Source organism: Mesoplodon mirus, assembly GCF_964341445.2.
Source record: "Mesoplodon mirus genome assembly, chromosome: 1".
Lineage (NCBI taxonomy): Eukaryota > Metazoa > Chordata > Mammalia > Artiodactyla > Ziphiidae > Mesoplodon > Mesoplodon mirus.
The window spans coordinates 52201348-52216094 of record NC_138976.1 but is presented as its reverse complement, the minus strand read 5'-3'; the positions used below and the strand labels follow the sequence as shown (position 1 = coordinate 52216094).

Below are 14747 nucleotides of genomic sequence, written 5' to 3'. Positions count from 1 at the left end.
GTGAATATTACACACATAGGTATTATGGTATAAAGAAGGGTAGTAAACTGTTTAACTTATAAAGGGCTCAAATACCCAGCATAGGGCTTAGAAAATACTAGATGCTTGATATCCGTTCATTAGAAACGCATGGAGCCTGTCCTTACTATGCCATTAACTAGCAATGTAACCCGAATCAAGAAAAAAACAGCTTCACCTCTGGACTAGATGGCAGTCCCAGCCTCTATTCTCAGAAAAATGACTTCACTTCCATAATTTCTCTGTGAAATTTTGGGGTAGGGGAGGCAAGTTAGCCACTTTCAACTGTACTAACCCTACTCAACTCTACAGAAAAACTTTCTTACTTAACCTTCTTCTAACAGCAGTGTTACCCCTTTGTTTATTTTTCAACTTTAAATGACTTTAGGGTGAAAATAACTAAACCAACAAATCAACCTCTGGCCCAGCCAAGGAGTAAAATACATCCGCTTTATTAGACACTTTATCCCTTATGGCTGTCGCCCTTTTTCCTCTTGCCTTCAGTGCCACAGTAGTCTATAATCCTTTCCCTCATCCATTTCTTCAAAAAACTCTTTATCTGTCTCCTCTCATTTACCCTTTTCTATCATTTTCTATGAAAATGTGATGTCAAAAAAGTCACTACTAACATCTTTCAAAGCAAATCCAAAAGCTTTCCTAACTTTCCATTCCTTAACCCCTCATGTACTTATTGACACTGATCACAATGTCCCTCCAAAATCTCTTTTCCATCTCTGAATTTCAACATCTGGATTGCTTTTTGTTTGGGCTACTGGCTTCTCTTTTTCTACCCACAGTGTATCACAAGTTCAGTCTTTAGTTCTGTTCCTCCCCTTCTATGTTTCTTCCCTCAGAGAAAGATGCCCTGTTGCTTGACTCTGGAAGTTCTGTGCCAATCTTGATTTTCAGTCTCAGTTGCTAAACTAGGACCCAGTCCAAATGCCCATGACCAATCTGCATGAGTGTGGCTTATCACCACTTGGATCCCAGGAAGTTATCACCTTCTTCACCAAACCAATTGTCACTCTTGTCCACTTTTATTAATGTGGACTTCTAATCATCCAAAGTTTGAAACTCTATCCTTTTCTGACACCCCCCTTCTGATCATTTTCCCTCTGCATTATCTCATTTTCTGGTCCTTTATCCATTAGCACTGCAGGGTCAATATTTCATAACTTTACACCTACTACTGCAATTGCTTACCAACTTGGTTTCCTGACCATTGTCACCACTAGTTAAATCTAACCTATGTATTTAATAATTCATAAGTTCTGCTTTAATCACAGCACTTCTTGCTCAAGAGCTACAACCCTTTAACCCCAAGCACTTAATCTAACAAATGCCGGGCATTCCAGGTTCTCCATAATTAAGCCCCACCCTACCATCTTCCCCTGTCATCTACGGTTCCCCAGCATTGTTCCTCCACCATTTTCCTTCATTATCTTTCAAAACCCAATTCAAATTTCTTCTTCTCCAGAAAGTCTGCCCACACCAATCTCTAACTTCTCTAATTTCATGTTTCGACTGCACAACTTACAGTGCAATACTATGTAGTATATCATGTATCATTAGTGCAAAAGCTGTTACACCTACTACTGTTTTGTTTAGTAACACAAATGTGCCTGTGGTCTCCCCAATTCACCTGAAATTCCTATGGCTTATCTCTGTGCACTCTAACACCTACCTAAGGCCTAGACACATATTATTGATTGATTGACTAGAACATGAATACCTCGCGCCAACCACAATGTCACCATTGTCTAGCACACAGCAGCACCATATAGACTGAGCTGGAAGTCGGATTGTTTGAGCACATTCCCCATGTTTCCAGATTCTCAGAGATCTGTCTTCTGCTGTTGTCACAAAATCTAAAATTAATGAATACAGGAAAAATTAGTTTGAATAAATAAAATTAAGTACATTTATATATACCACCTTTCTAAATAGGCATACTGATTTTTAAACCCCAAAGTATTTATAAATTATAGCTTTAAATTTTATATATTTGTCACTTATACAATATACAACTTCAAAAAAATCACATTTTGGGATTCCCTGGTGGCGCAGTGGTTGAGAGTCCGCCTGCCGACGCAGGGGACGCGGGTTCGTGCCCCGGTCCAGGAGGATGCCACATGCCGCGGAGCGGCTGGGCCCGTGAGCCATGGCTGCTGAGCCTGCATGTCCGGAGCCTGTGCTCCGCAACGGGAGAGGCCACAACAGTGAGAGGCCCGTGTACCGCCAAAAAAAAAAAAAAAAAAAAATCACATTTTTATATATTTCTCACATCTTACACACTATACTTTATACCAATAAATTATAAAAAGTCTTTCCTCAGATGCCCAAGAACTTTTTTTTTTTTTTGCGGTACGTGGGCCTCTCACTGCTGGGGCCTCTCCCGTTGCGGAGCACAGGCTCCGGACGCGCAGGCTCAGCAGCCATGGCTCACGGGCCCAGCCGCTCCGCGGCATGTGGGATCTTCCCGGACCGGGGCACGAACCCGCGTCCCCTGCGTCGGCAGGCGGACTCTCAACCACTGCGCCACCAGGGAAGCCCGCCCAAGAACTTTTTACAACACAGCATCAAGTCTGAATTAATATAAAGATGATCATACAGTTTTCTCCTTTAGGAAAAAGATACTTATGAAATAAAGTTACTAAATTACTCAAGTTACAGTTAGTAAGTTGATTTAAATCATTAGCCCTCCGCCCACCCCCAAGATAGAATAGAACAATGCTCAATACAAAATTTAAAATATGTAGTATAAGACAGTCTTACCTTTACAATTTGGAAAGACAGATATGCTATAAATGTAATTTGTATGACCATAAAATACTTCAAGACACTCGCCAGTGATCTGCCACCTTCTAATACTAGCATCATTTGCACAGGAGAGAAATTCTGTTTCACTCAAAATTGCCAAGCCTCTTACACAGTCTTCATGCCCTGTATTAAAAAAAAAGAACAAGATAGATCAAGAAAAATGGATCATTTGGTTGATGGCTCTATGTATTTTATTAACATTATAAAACACATACCAGTGAATGTTAAAAACTGATTTTCAAGTTAGAGAAATACTTTTTATCTGGTAGAAAAACCTGATAGCCAAAATTTGTATTGTAGGCTTGGCAGTATTTTTTATCACCAGTCTTGGGAAGTTATTCTATATTTATCATATCTTCTCTAAGTTATTTCTTAAAAATTTCTTAAACCCCTCCAGAAATAGGATTCTGATCCCCACAATTTTTTTTAAAGGAAATCCTTTATTTATTTATTGATTGATTGATTGGCTTCGCGGCATGCGGGATATTAGTTCCCGACCAGGGATCAAACACGTGCCCCCTGAAGTGGAAGTTCGGAGTCTTAACCACCGGACCACCAGCGAAGTCCCCCAATTTTTACTTGACAATTCATTTCAACTTGTCTTCCGCAATAACAAGAGTAATTCATAACATACACAATATTAAAATATAAACAGATATATAACAAAGAGTAAATATCCCCTAAATTTCTCACCACATAATACTGAGATTAATATTTATAAAGCACCAAGAAAAGAAAAACTAAGATTACAAAAAAGATTTCAATTATTTAAGAGTTTGAAATAAAATCTTTTTTTTTTTTTTGGTGGTACGCGGGCCTCTCACTGCTGGGGCCTCTCCCGTTGCGGAGCACAGGCTCCGGACGCGCAGGCTCAGCGGCCACGGCTCACGGGCCCAGCCGCTCTGCGGCATGTGGGATCTTCCCGGACTGGGGCACGAACCCATGTCCCCTGCATTGGCAGGCAGACTCTCAACCACTGCGCCACCAGGGAAGCCCTGAAATAAAATCTTTATCATAGAAAAGTAAACTTTATTAAAATGTGAAATAGGTTGAGAGAGATTAATTTATCTAAAACCACACAATCAGTGGCAGAGCTAAAGCAAGAATTCAAGTTTCCTGCCCCCTATTCCTACCTCTTTTGATTCAACCAAACATAAATATAAAGCCAAACATTGTTGCTTTACCAAGGGAAATATTTCATAATTTATATAAATGCAGGCATTAAAATGATAAAATAAAAACTAATGACTATTGATTTTTTAAAAGGGCAAGAATTTATGGAATGAAAACTTCTTGTGTTATGTTGATTGTATATATACATACGTGTGTGTGTATTTATTCCTCTCATCAAAGGATATTAAATGTTTTTAAAAACTTGATATGATTCCATTTCTTTCAATATTAATTGAGGCATTGCAGATGCCACAATTTTTTTTAAAAGACAAAACATTCTCAGAAGTTTGTGCTCTAATAAAGGAGACTAGAAGTCAAAACCTTTCCCATGCTCAGTATTTCCTATGCTGATTCAGATTAGCTATAACAGATTAATAAAAACTTAACACATATGTTGTATGTATGGAAGCAGAAACAAAGGGATGTTTAGCTACAACTCATTGTCCATTTTCCACCTACAGATAGGTGGAAGTCTCTACAGGGACTTCTTGAAGTATTATCCAGGATGCTGATCAACTTTTAAGGAATAAATAAAGGAAAAACAAACAAACAAACAAACAAAATCATACCAAAAATGTTAAATGCCCCACAAATAAATCACCAGTTCTAGTATTAGACAGCAGATGCCTCGTTTTAGGAGTTATTTGATAGCTGAGGTTTTAAAAGACTACCCACCTGAAACCACAACATAAACAAAGCCTGAAAGTTGTTATCATTAAACAATGTACATCAATATTAATAAAAGCATGACTGATGCTTTCCTCATATATGAAGGTAACACTACTGACCCACCCTCAATAAGACTTATGCTTGGAAGTTTCAGGCTGAACTTGTTCAAATGACAACCAAAACATAACTGAGTACCAAAAATTACATATATAAAATACAGAGAAGCACATACCCATATTGTAGCTATTTATTAGTCCATATCTGGTTATTTTATGAGAGGTCTCAGTACATCTTTTAAAAAGATATTACAGGGCTTCCCTGGTGGTGCAGTGGTTAAGAATCCGCCTGCCAATGCAGGGGACACAGGTTTGAGCCCTGGTCCGGGAAGACCCCACATGCCGCAGAACAACTAAGCCCGTGTGCCACAACTACTGAGCCTGCGCTCTAGAGCCCGTGAGCCACAACTACTGAAGCCCGCGCACCTAGAGCCTGTGCTCCGCGACAAGAAAAGCCACCTCAATGAGAAGCCTGCGCACCGCAACGAAGACCCAACACAGCCAAAAATAAATAAATAATTCAAAAAAGAAAGATATTACATATTAACTGTCAGAAAATTTACATTCACCCAAGTTAAATGGCTCAAATACACTGATGTTTTTCAAATACCACTTTAAAACTTCTAAATTTTTGAAAAAAATCACCTGTGCAAATAGGAAGCAAAGAGATTACAAAAGCTGTCTACTCTGATCTTACCAGAAAATGTCCTCTCGCATCTTCCAGCTTTCCAAAGTTTAATAGTCTTGTCTGCCGATCCAGTTAACATTAAGCCCTGCTCAGGTAATATCTTTACTGCCCATACTGCAGCTGTATGACCCTGTGAGGAAAATGGGTATTAAGTTAAATTGCCACAGAATCATCATCTTTAATTATTTTCTCAAATATTCACATAGAACTACTGTACCTGTAAGGTCATCATGCATTTGTCATTCAGCCAGACTTTAGCAGTAGTGTCCCATGAGCCACTAAGTAATGTCCCAAATTTTCCAGATGAAAGACTACAAACTAAAGGGAAAAAGGGCATTAATTAACACATTTTCATACAGAAAAATGCTCAACCTTGCTAGTTATTAAAACACTACAATTTTAAAAACACTTTATGAAGTGACAGTATTAGCTAATTAAGGCTCAACTCAATGGAAATGCAGAAGGGTGCAGTGGTCAAGAGCACAGACTCTGGTGCCAGACTGCCTGGGTCCAAGTCCTAGCTATACCACTTGGGAGCTGTCTGACCTCAGGGATATTACTTAACATCAGATTCCTAGACTGTAAAATGAGGGAGCAGGATTAAGTGGGCTGCACAATCCCTTCCAGTTCTAAGAAACTACACAGGAAAATAATGCAAATGATTTTCAAATGTTATTTATATAGTTATTTAGGGTCACTTTGGTTAACATGACAGAATAAACTAGAGTCAAGCTGACTCATTTCATTACTCAACAGTAGTGAAATGGTTAATTAAATGCCTTATGATCTTGATGTAACACTGTACAAGCTAAAAATTATAAATATGAAAAATTATCTAAAAACATGGAAACAAAAAAGACAGAGTTCTGATTAAAAATGGCAGATTATCCACAGTAATGCTATAAATGGTATTAATCTTCAAGGACAAAGAAAACAGAAAACAACATAACTGACTTAGCAAAATGGAGGAGGTTACACAGAAAGTGATTAGAAGCAGAGTAACTGGCCCCACAAAACTGAGACTAAGTATCCAGCCACTAGGTTCCACAGAGGATGGGGCTAAGCAGAGGACCTGAAAAATGAGAACAGTGATTCAAAGGCTGCACACAACAGAGTGAAACACTAGACCTCTCCTCTCAGCCTACAGTGTCAGGAAAGTACATCCTTATCCACTGCAGGAAGGAGAATGGATGGAGGTTTATCCTCTGGAGGAACTGAAGCAGAGTTTCTAGACTCTGGTCACCAGGCATAATAAGGGGTTGGAATAAGGAACCCTAAGAAACACAAGGGGAATAAGTAGAAAGTCTCCATCCTGAAATGTGGTACCTACAGTCCCCCTGCTCCCACAGTATCAGCAGCCAGGCATATATCCCACTCCACCTAAGTATGAGGCAGGAGGACTCTTTTCTAGAGGACTGAATAATGTTAAAGAAATCCAGATGCAGACATTCGAGAGGGTTTCCATCTAAAAAGTCAGACCATCAGATCACCCTCTAACAAAGCCCACTAATCATCAAGCTCCACCTACACGAAAGAGAAAAACCAGAACAAAGAAACAGAAAAATAAGGGGGAAGGGGTTTGGGGGACCCGTAAGAAACAAATCCAATTTCAGGAAGCAGAAGAAAAATCTTCAATACAATATTATTTGCAAACAGATATTATATTTAAAAAGAACTAATGCGGGCCTCCCTGGTGGCGCAGTGGTTGAGAGTCCGCCTGCCGATGCAGGGGATACGGGTTCGTGCCCCGGTCTGGGAGGATCCCATATGCCGCGGAGCGGCTGGGCCCGTGAGCCATGGCCGCTGGGCCTGCGCATCCGGAGCCTGTGCTCCGCAACGGGAGAGGCCACAACAGTGAGAGGCCCGCGTACGGAAAAAAAAAAAAAAAAAAAAAAGAACTAATGCGAGAATAAGAAAACTAAATGCTAAAAATAGAAGAACCAAACTGAAAAAATAATAAAAAAAAACTAGGGGGAGAAAAGTCTCCTGAGAATTAGACCCAAAAGGCAAATATATGAAAAATAGGAAAGGATAATTAGGAAAGTTAGAAAGTAATTTCAAAATGCCCAACATCTAACAGGGATTCCAGAAAGAGATAATTGGGGAGGGGGAGGAGAAAGATGAGGCAAAGAACACAGAAATAGTACAAGAAAGATTCCTAAAAATGAAGGTCATGATATCTAGATTGAATTAACCCACAAAAGTGCCCAATGAAAGGCACTTTGAGAAACAGAGATGGACGTGCATTGTGAAATTTTATAACATTAGAAATAGAGAAGGCTCCAAAAGTTTGGGAGGGGACCAGAAAAGTGTCCCATAGAAAAGATGGGGAATCAAAATAGCATCAAACTTCTAAATAACGTTATACACTAAAAGACAATGGAGCAATGCCTTCAAAATTCTGAGGTTAAATGGTTTTAACACAGGATTCTATGTCTAGCCAAAAAATCAAGTATTCAGTAAGACTAGAATAAAGCTATTTTCCAATATGCAAATACAATATATTTAACCCCCATGTCACAGCTTTCTTAGGAAGCTGCAACAGCTGTATTACACTAAAATGAAAGAGTAAGTTAAGAATGACAAAACATGGGCTCTAGGAAATAGGGAAATCCAGGATGACATTAGCCCAGGTAGTACCAATCCAACAGAAGGCTAGAAGGTTACAAGAGGAAGTTTCCAGGAAATACATGGAACATATAAATATTTTAATGTGTGTGGTAGCCATTAGTGATATTTATCAAATATTTTCTGCTCTTCACCTTCTAAGCAAATGGTAAGACTGAACTCCCCAGTTCCTTTGGCTTTAGGTATGCTGCATGACTTGTTTTGGCATTGAAAAATGAGCAGAAATAATGTTACTTCCAGGTGGAAGCTTTAAGGATAGGTGCACAATGAAGCCATGCTCCCTCCCTACTACTGCAATCTCTGTGAAAGCACATGCTGCAGTGAAGCTTCTGTCATCTGGATCCCTGAGTGATTACGAGGAGCAGAGCCCCCTGCTGCACTGGACCTATAAGAAGCAAAGCAAACTTACTGCATTAAGCCACTGTGATTCTGGCGTTGTCTGTTACCACAATGTCACCTAGCTTACCTGACCGATTCAGAATTAGTAGCAAAAGTGAGGCACTGCTGAAGCAAAAAGCTGAAATATATGGCAGTGGCTTAACAGGCAGGTAATGAGGAGACTATTATCACAGAATAGAAAGCTGGTGCTCCTTATCAGGTAGTAAGGAACATTTGGTAAAGCTGTTACCGGCAATAACTCAGGACATGACAAACTTGTAGTCTAAAGAAAGAGGCTGGAAAACAGGACTTCAGTGATGGGTGTCACTTACTATTGGCCACATTTGGCTAGGTACTAAAAGAATGGAATGAGATCAAGAACTGGCTGGTTCCCAGCCAGAAACGAAGAGTCCAAACTTAGGGATTTGCAGAGTTGGAAGAGCCAATTGCTTCTCAAGCCCAAATGAGAAATGTAAACCCAAGAAGTCCTTTCAGCAGCAAAGGACAACTGAAACCCAGCCACGCAACAGGAACAAATCAAAAACATGGCCATCCATCCTGCACAGTGCCAAAACTTCCAAATGGATTTAAAGCATTTTCAAAGCAAAGAAAAATTAAGGTTGTTGCCCTGAAAATAAATGCTTTCACCTGGGAAAATAGCTCAGGGAAAAGAACCTAAAGGTTCAGCTTTCCAACTAAAGTCTGAAAGGCACAAGGTTTCAGTAGCTAAATCTGAAGAGGCACACAGGGAAAGAAAGAAAGGAGAGATGGGGAGTAATACAGCAAATCTAGACTACAGCTGAGGTATGACTACTGACAAAGAGATCTGACTGGAAATCAAACAGGTAAAAAACATGTTTTTCAGAGAGTTATGCCGCCAATAACTAAAAATGTCCGTGACTGTTCAAGACTTAACCCGACCCTTGCGTACCTAGCTCCCACAAGCAGAAAGCAAGTTAAAAAAGTTGGTAATCCCCAAGGAGGGTCAATGTGACCAAGGAGAATAACAGAAAAGAATCCCAGAGGGTTAAAGGAGAGCCATGAAGAACAATGGATTGGGAAACCCCTTTTGGAGACCAGAGGGAACTGATCACAAAAACCTATCACTCTCAGATTAGGGGGTCCTTGAAACAGCCACCCATCTGAATTTCAGATGGCTACAGATTAGAAACTGGTATCTTGCGTTGTTCTCTTTTCTGAATGGGAGTGCTTCCTCTGATTACCTTCAATATTCCACAGTTGTATACTGAGTGAAGTGACAGATAACTTGTGTTTTTCGGTCCACGGGTCTCCAAATTTAAGAGGAACTATGTCTGGACCTGATGTAGAAACACCCGAGCATCATTTCCCTGATGTTTAGAATACTATGTATCATCCAGAAATTCTTAATTTTGAACTTGATGCTGCAACTGGATGGGACTTTTGGCTTGTCTGACATTGAGAAAGAAGTGGGTATATTTTGCCTGCAGAAGAGAGAGCAAGCTGAATAACTGGTGACCAGAGGCAAACTGTGGTAGCTCTCTCTTTTTGGGCCCTGGCACTTGTCCCGAAGTGTGGGATGGCACTTTCCTCCCCCATTACCTAAAACTGCAACTTGTAATGTAACTGGAAAGTGTTATATATATATATATATATTGACTAAAAAACAGTACCACTCTACCATTTAGAAAATAAAATTTGGGCTAGAAAGCTAACAAAAAAATGACATGACATAAGGATGTCAATCATTAAGTTCTTTATCTCCTACTCACTAATGTGGTATGTTTTAAATTTAAAAAAGAAAGAAAGAAAGAAAGGAAAGAAGGGAGGGAGGGAGGGAGGAAGGAAGAAATGACATTTGGCCTCAAACCATCAAGTAACTTAACAAAATAACAAAAGATGACCTTATGATAAAGTAGAAACAAACCAGGCAGAAAAAATACCCTAAAACATGAAGCAGTATTTTTACTGCACAGGTTTCTATGAGAAACACCTTAAAAAAAATCAAGATAAATATGATTACATAAAATAAACTTTTGCATTACAAAAAAAAAAAGAAAAACAAGAACATATATAAAGTTAAAAAAGATAATGAAATGAAAAAATATTTGTAATTTGTATCAAAGGATTAAAAACTCTAACTTACAAAGGACTTTTAAAATGGCCAATAACCCCACATTATATGGACAAGAATATAGTTCTCAGGGAAAAAAAATGCCAACAGCCCTTCTGCATATGAAAAAATGACCCCTCCATAATGAGAGATGAAAATTGGCCCATACTAAAATATCATTTTTCACTTATTTTGGCAACAATCTAAAAATCTGACAACATACTTTGTTGATAAGAGAAATAGGGACGTATATACTGCTGCTGGAAATGCAAAAAAAGTTTTAACACCTAATGTGGGGATTTGGCAATAACAAAATTAAATATGCATTTTACCCCTTGATCCAGAACTAGATATCATACCTAAGTTACACTCACAAAAGAACAAAATGACATATGCACAAAGACACTTGCACTAGCAAAAATTTGGAAACTTAGATATCCATCAATAAGGGACTGGCTAAATAGGTTAAAATAGCTATAGTACAGCTACACAATGAAATACAATGCCATAGTAAAAATGAATGACGATTTCTATATACTGCAATGAAGTAATCCCTAGGACAATATTATCAAGCAAAAGTAGCCAGGGCAGAAAACTGCAGTAAGATACCTTCTATCTAAGAAAGGGGCAACGTAAATATACATACATATTTACTAATTTTTTTTTCAGAAAGAACAGAGTTAATAAACAATTAGTTACTTATAAGGATGGCGGGAGAAGGCGATACAGACAGAATCCAGATTTCTCTGAATGCACCATGTTGAATAGTTTTTTCTTTGCAACTATGTTTGTTTTATATAATTACAAAACAAAATTAAGTTAAAAAAAATCCTGGTGAGCACCACTACAACTCAAATTGAGGTTTCTAAATACTATCTCCCACTAAAAGAAAAACATAAGGCTTCTTGGCAAAAAGCTGATTTCAAGTCTAGAACATTTTGTACTACCAAAAGCAAGGAAGACTACTGAAGGTCTTATCAAGAGGCCACAGGAGCCAATTTTTTTAAAGAGGTTTCCAATCAAATATGGGACAATTTGAGAATCAAAAGAGAAAAAAAAAAAGTTAGGGAATCAACTCATTTTGAAACCCAGTAAAAGAGGTGAGAGAAGGGGCAAGAAAAGTGCTTATCCTGTCTCCTCTGTGTGTCTCACACGGTAACCAAAGAGTTTATGTGGAAAGTTCTTTACAGAAAAATGCTAGCTATTAAATCCAGAAATAATGGTAGAATTAGAGTATTTGCAAATTTTAGTGAAATACTGGATCTATGTAATGATCATCAGTAGATGTTAAAGACTTATTTTCAAAGGCTGATGGGAATTTTATAAAGAATGGATGAATCTTAACATCATGAAAAGAAATATTACATGTCTCCTGCTGTGCTACAACAGAAAGTATACAATTCTTGCTCAAAACTTGAGTCTGAATCTGATCAAACTTCTAGATCTAATAGCTTACAAGACTACGGGACTGAGGAACATGAGGCGAGAGAAATGAGGCTTTAACCAGCGGAGTTCAGATTACAGGAAATTCTACAGGTAAAATAAGCTGGTTTCAAATAGAGAGGGGATTTAAAAAAAGAAAGAAACCAATAGATTGAAAGACATGTGGACCTTTAGGTCACAATTCAAACAAACTGTAAAAAGAAACATTTGAGACAACTGGGTAAATTTGAACATTCACTAGATAATTTGGTAACGAGAAATTAGGTTTTGTTTGGTTTTAGGTGTGATAATGATATTGCTTTTAAAAAAGAAAGAGGGACTTCCCTGGTGGCGCGGTGGTTAAGAATCCGCCTGCCAGTGGAAGGAACACGGGTTCGAGCCCTGGTCTGTGAAGATCCCACATGCTGTGGAGCAACTAAGCCTGTGCGCAACAACTACGGAGCCTGCGTTCTGAAGCCCGCGAGCCACAACTACTGAGCCCACGTGCCACAACTACTGAAGCCCATGCGCCTAGAGTCTGCTGTCTGCAACAAGAGAAGCCACCACAATGAGAAGCCCGCGCACCCCAACGAAGAGTAGCTCCCGCTCGCCGCAACTAGAAACAGCCCGCACACAGCAATGAAGACCCAACACAGTCAAAAATTAATTAATTAATTAATTAATTTTAAAAAAGAGAATCCTTATCTTTTTGAGGGGTCAGCAAACTGTGGCCTGTTGGCCATCTGTTTTTTTACAGTGCACAAACTAAGAATGGTTTTTATATTTTCAAGTGGTTGAGAGAAAAAAAAAGGTACTTCCTGACATGTGAAAATTATATGACATTCGAATTTCAGTGTCCATAAATAAAGGTTTATTGAAACACAGACATGTTCACTCGTTTACTGTCAGTGGCTGCTTTTGCACACAATGGCAGAGCTGAGCAGTTGTGAAAGTGACTGTATGGCCTGCATAGCCTAAAATATTTACTACCTGCCCCTTTACAGAAAGTTTGCCAAACCCCATTGTAGTGCTATATATTGAAGTATTTACAAATGAGATAGTATATTGGAAATTTCCTTTAAAATAATATTTTGGAAGCAGAAGATGAAGCAAGATAGGCCTTGTGTTGGGCCTCCCTGGTGGCGCAGTGGTTGAGAGTCCGCCTGCCGATGCAGGGGATACGGGTTCGTGCCCCGGTCTGGGAGGATCCCATATGCCGCGGAGCGGCTGGGCCCGTGAGCCATGGCCGCTGGGCCTGCGCATCCGGAGCCTGTGCTCCGCAACGGGAGAGGCCACAACAGTGAGAGGCCCGCATACCGCAAAAAAAAAAAAAAAAAAAAAAAAAAAAAAGATAGGCCTTGTGTTGATAATCCTTGAAGCTATGTAAATACATGAGTAGAAAATATCATTACACTATTCTCTTTTATGTTTGTTTATATATAACTTATTATAAAATACTATGTCTCTACTTTTGTATACATTTGAAGATTTCCTTCAAAAAGTTTTAAAAAATCTGTATCACCCTGTATTGAAGATTTCCCATACCTACACATAGAACACTTTACAAACTCCTTAAAGAAATTAAGTTTAGAGTGCTTATGGGCCACACTATTTGCTTACAGAGGTCCCAAACTATTCCAGATACATTAAAAAAAAGTAATATACATACTGCATTGATTAAGCATATCATTTTATAACAAAGAGCTGTTAAGCAAACACAAATCCAGGAATATAAAAGAATCAGAAATACAAATCACAGAAAATGCTGTTCAAAAGTATTAAATACTTTCAAATAATGATACCAGAACCCTAAATACATTCCTTCTGGGGCTTCAATTTGCTGCATAAATACAGACATAACAGCCCAAAGATAAAGAAGTGCTCACAGTTTTCCTGAGTAAATGAATTTCTTGCACAAGATAGCTGAAAAACCAAAATTACAAAGTATATAAAACCATAATCTCTTCCTTTTTACATATATAATCACGTCAACCATTACTGATGACAATAAGTCTGTAACAGATAATTTGCAGAACAATGATGATCCACAAGGTTTTCACTATTAAGCCATAGCTATAGGTAAAGAATAATAATAATAAAAACTAGGGGGCTTCCCTGGTGGTGCGCAATGGTTGAGAGTCCGCCTGCCGATGCAGGGGACACAGGTTCGTGCCCTGGTTCGGGAAGATCCCACATGCCGTGGAGCGGCTAGGCTGGTAAGCCATGGCCACTGAGCCTGCACATCCGCAACGGGAGAGGCCACAACAGTGAGAGGCCCGTGTACCACAAAAAAAAAAACCTAGGGAAAGCAGATATAAGAATTTTATCTTCAAAAGGATGAAACCTATTCAAACAGAAAAATACCAAAGCATTATACTCACCAGTATTTTTGTGACCTTTTAGTACATAAAGTGGCGCTGGACTCTCCAGTGAGAAAATGCAAATATTGTGGTCATTTCCTCCAGTGGCGATTAGTCCATGAGGGTACATGTCACTTGAAGGTATGATGCATACACAAGAGACAAAATTGGAGTGGCCACTCATACAGTGCATTTCTGTAAAGCCCCTGTTAGGACTGGAAAGACATGATAATTAATAAGATATACATTTGTCCTCTGACTTAGCCTAGGACAGACGTTGTCAAAGTACTCATTTTCTTTTTGTATTTAGGTTGAACTTTATATACCACTTTAAGAATCTATTGTTTTAAATTAAATACCTAATTTGTCTTAGCTACTACAGAGGCTTAATCAGATTAGGAGAAGTTTAATTAGTGTTTCACTGTTAAGAGTATGTTAATTAA

General features: G+C 38.8%; 1 protein-coding gene across 1 annotated transcript in view; it reads right to left on the bottom strand.

Moving 5' to 3' along the window:
- Nucleotides 1-14747, bottom strand: part of PLAA (phospholipase A2 activating protein) — a 40065-nt gene that overhangs the window by 18998 nt on the left and 6320 nt on the right. The window contains exons 2-6 of the mRNA XM_082621716.1: nucleotides 14326-14519; nucleotides 5642-5742; nucleotides 5434-5554; nucleotides 2794-2961; nucleotides 1751-1886 (exon numbers count right to left, since the gene is read on the bottom strand). Of these exons, the coding sequence (XP_082477842.1) occupies nucleotides 1751-1886; nucleotides 2794-2961; nucleotides 5434-5554; nucleotides 5642-5742; nucleotides 14326-14519 (720 nt within the window). The remainder of the gene's footprint in view (nucleotides 1-1750; nucleotides 1887-2793; nucleotides 2962-5433; nucleotides 5555-5641; nucleotides 5743-14325; nucleotides 14520-14747) is intronic.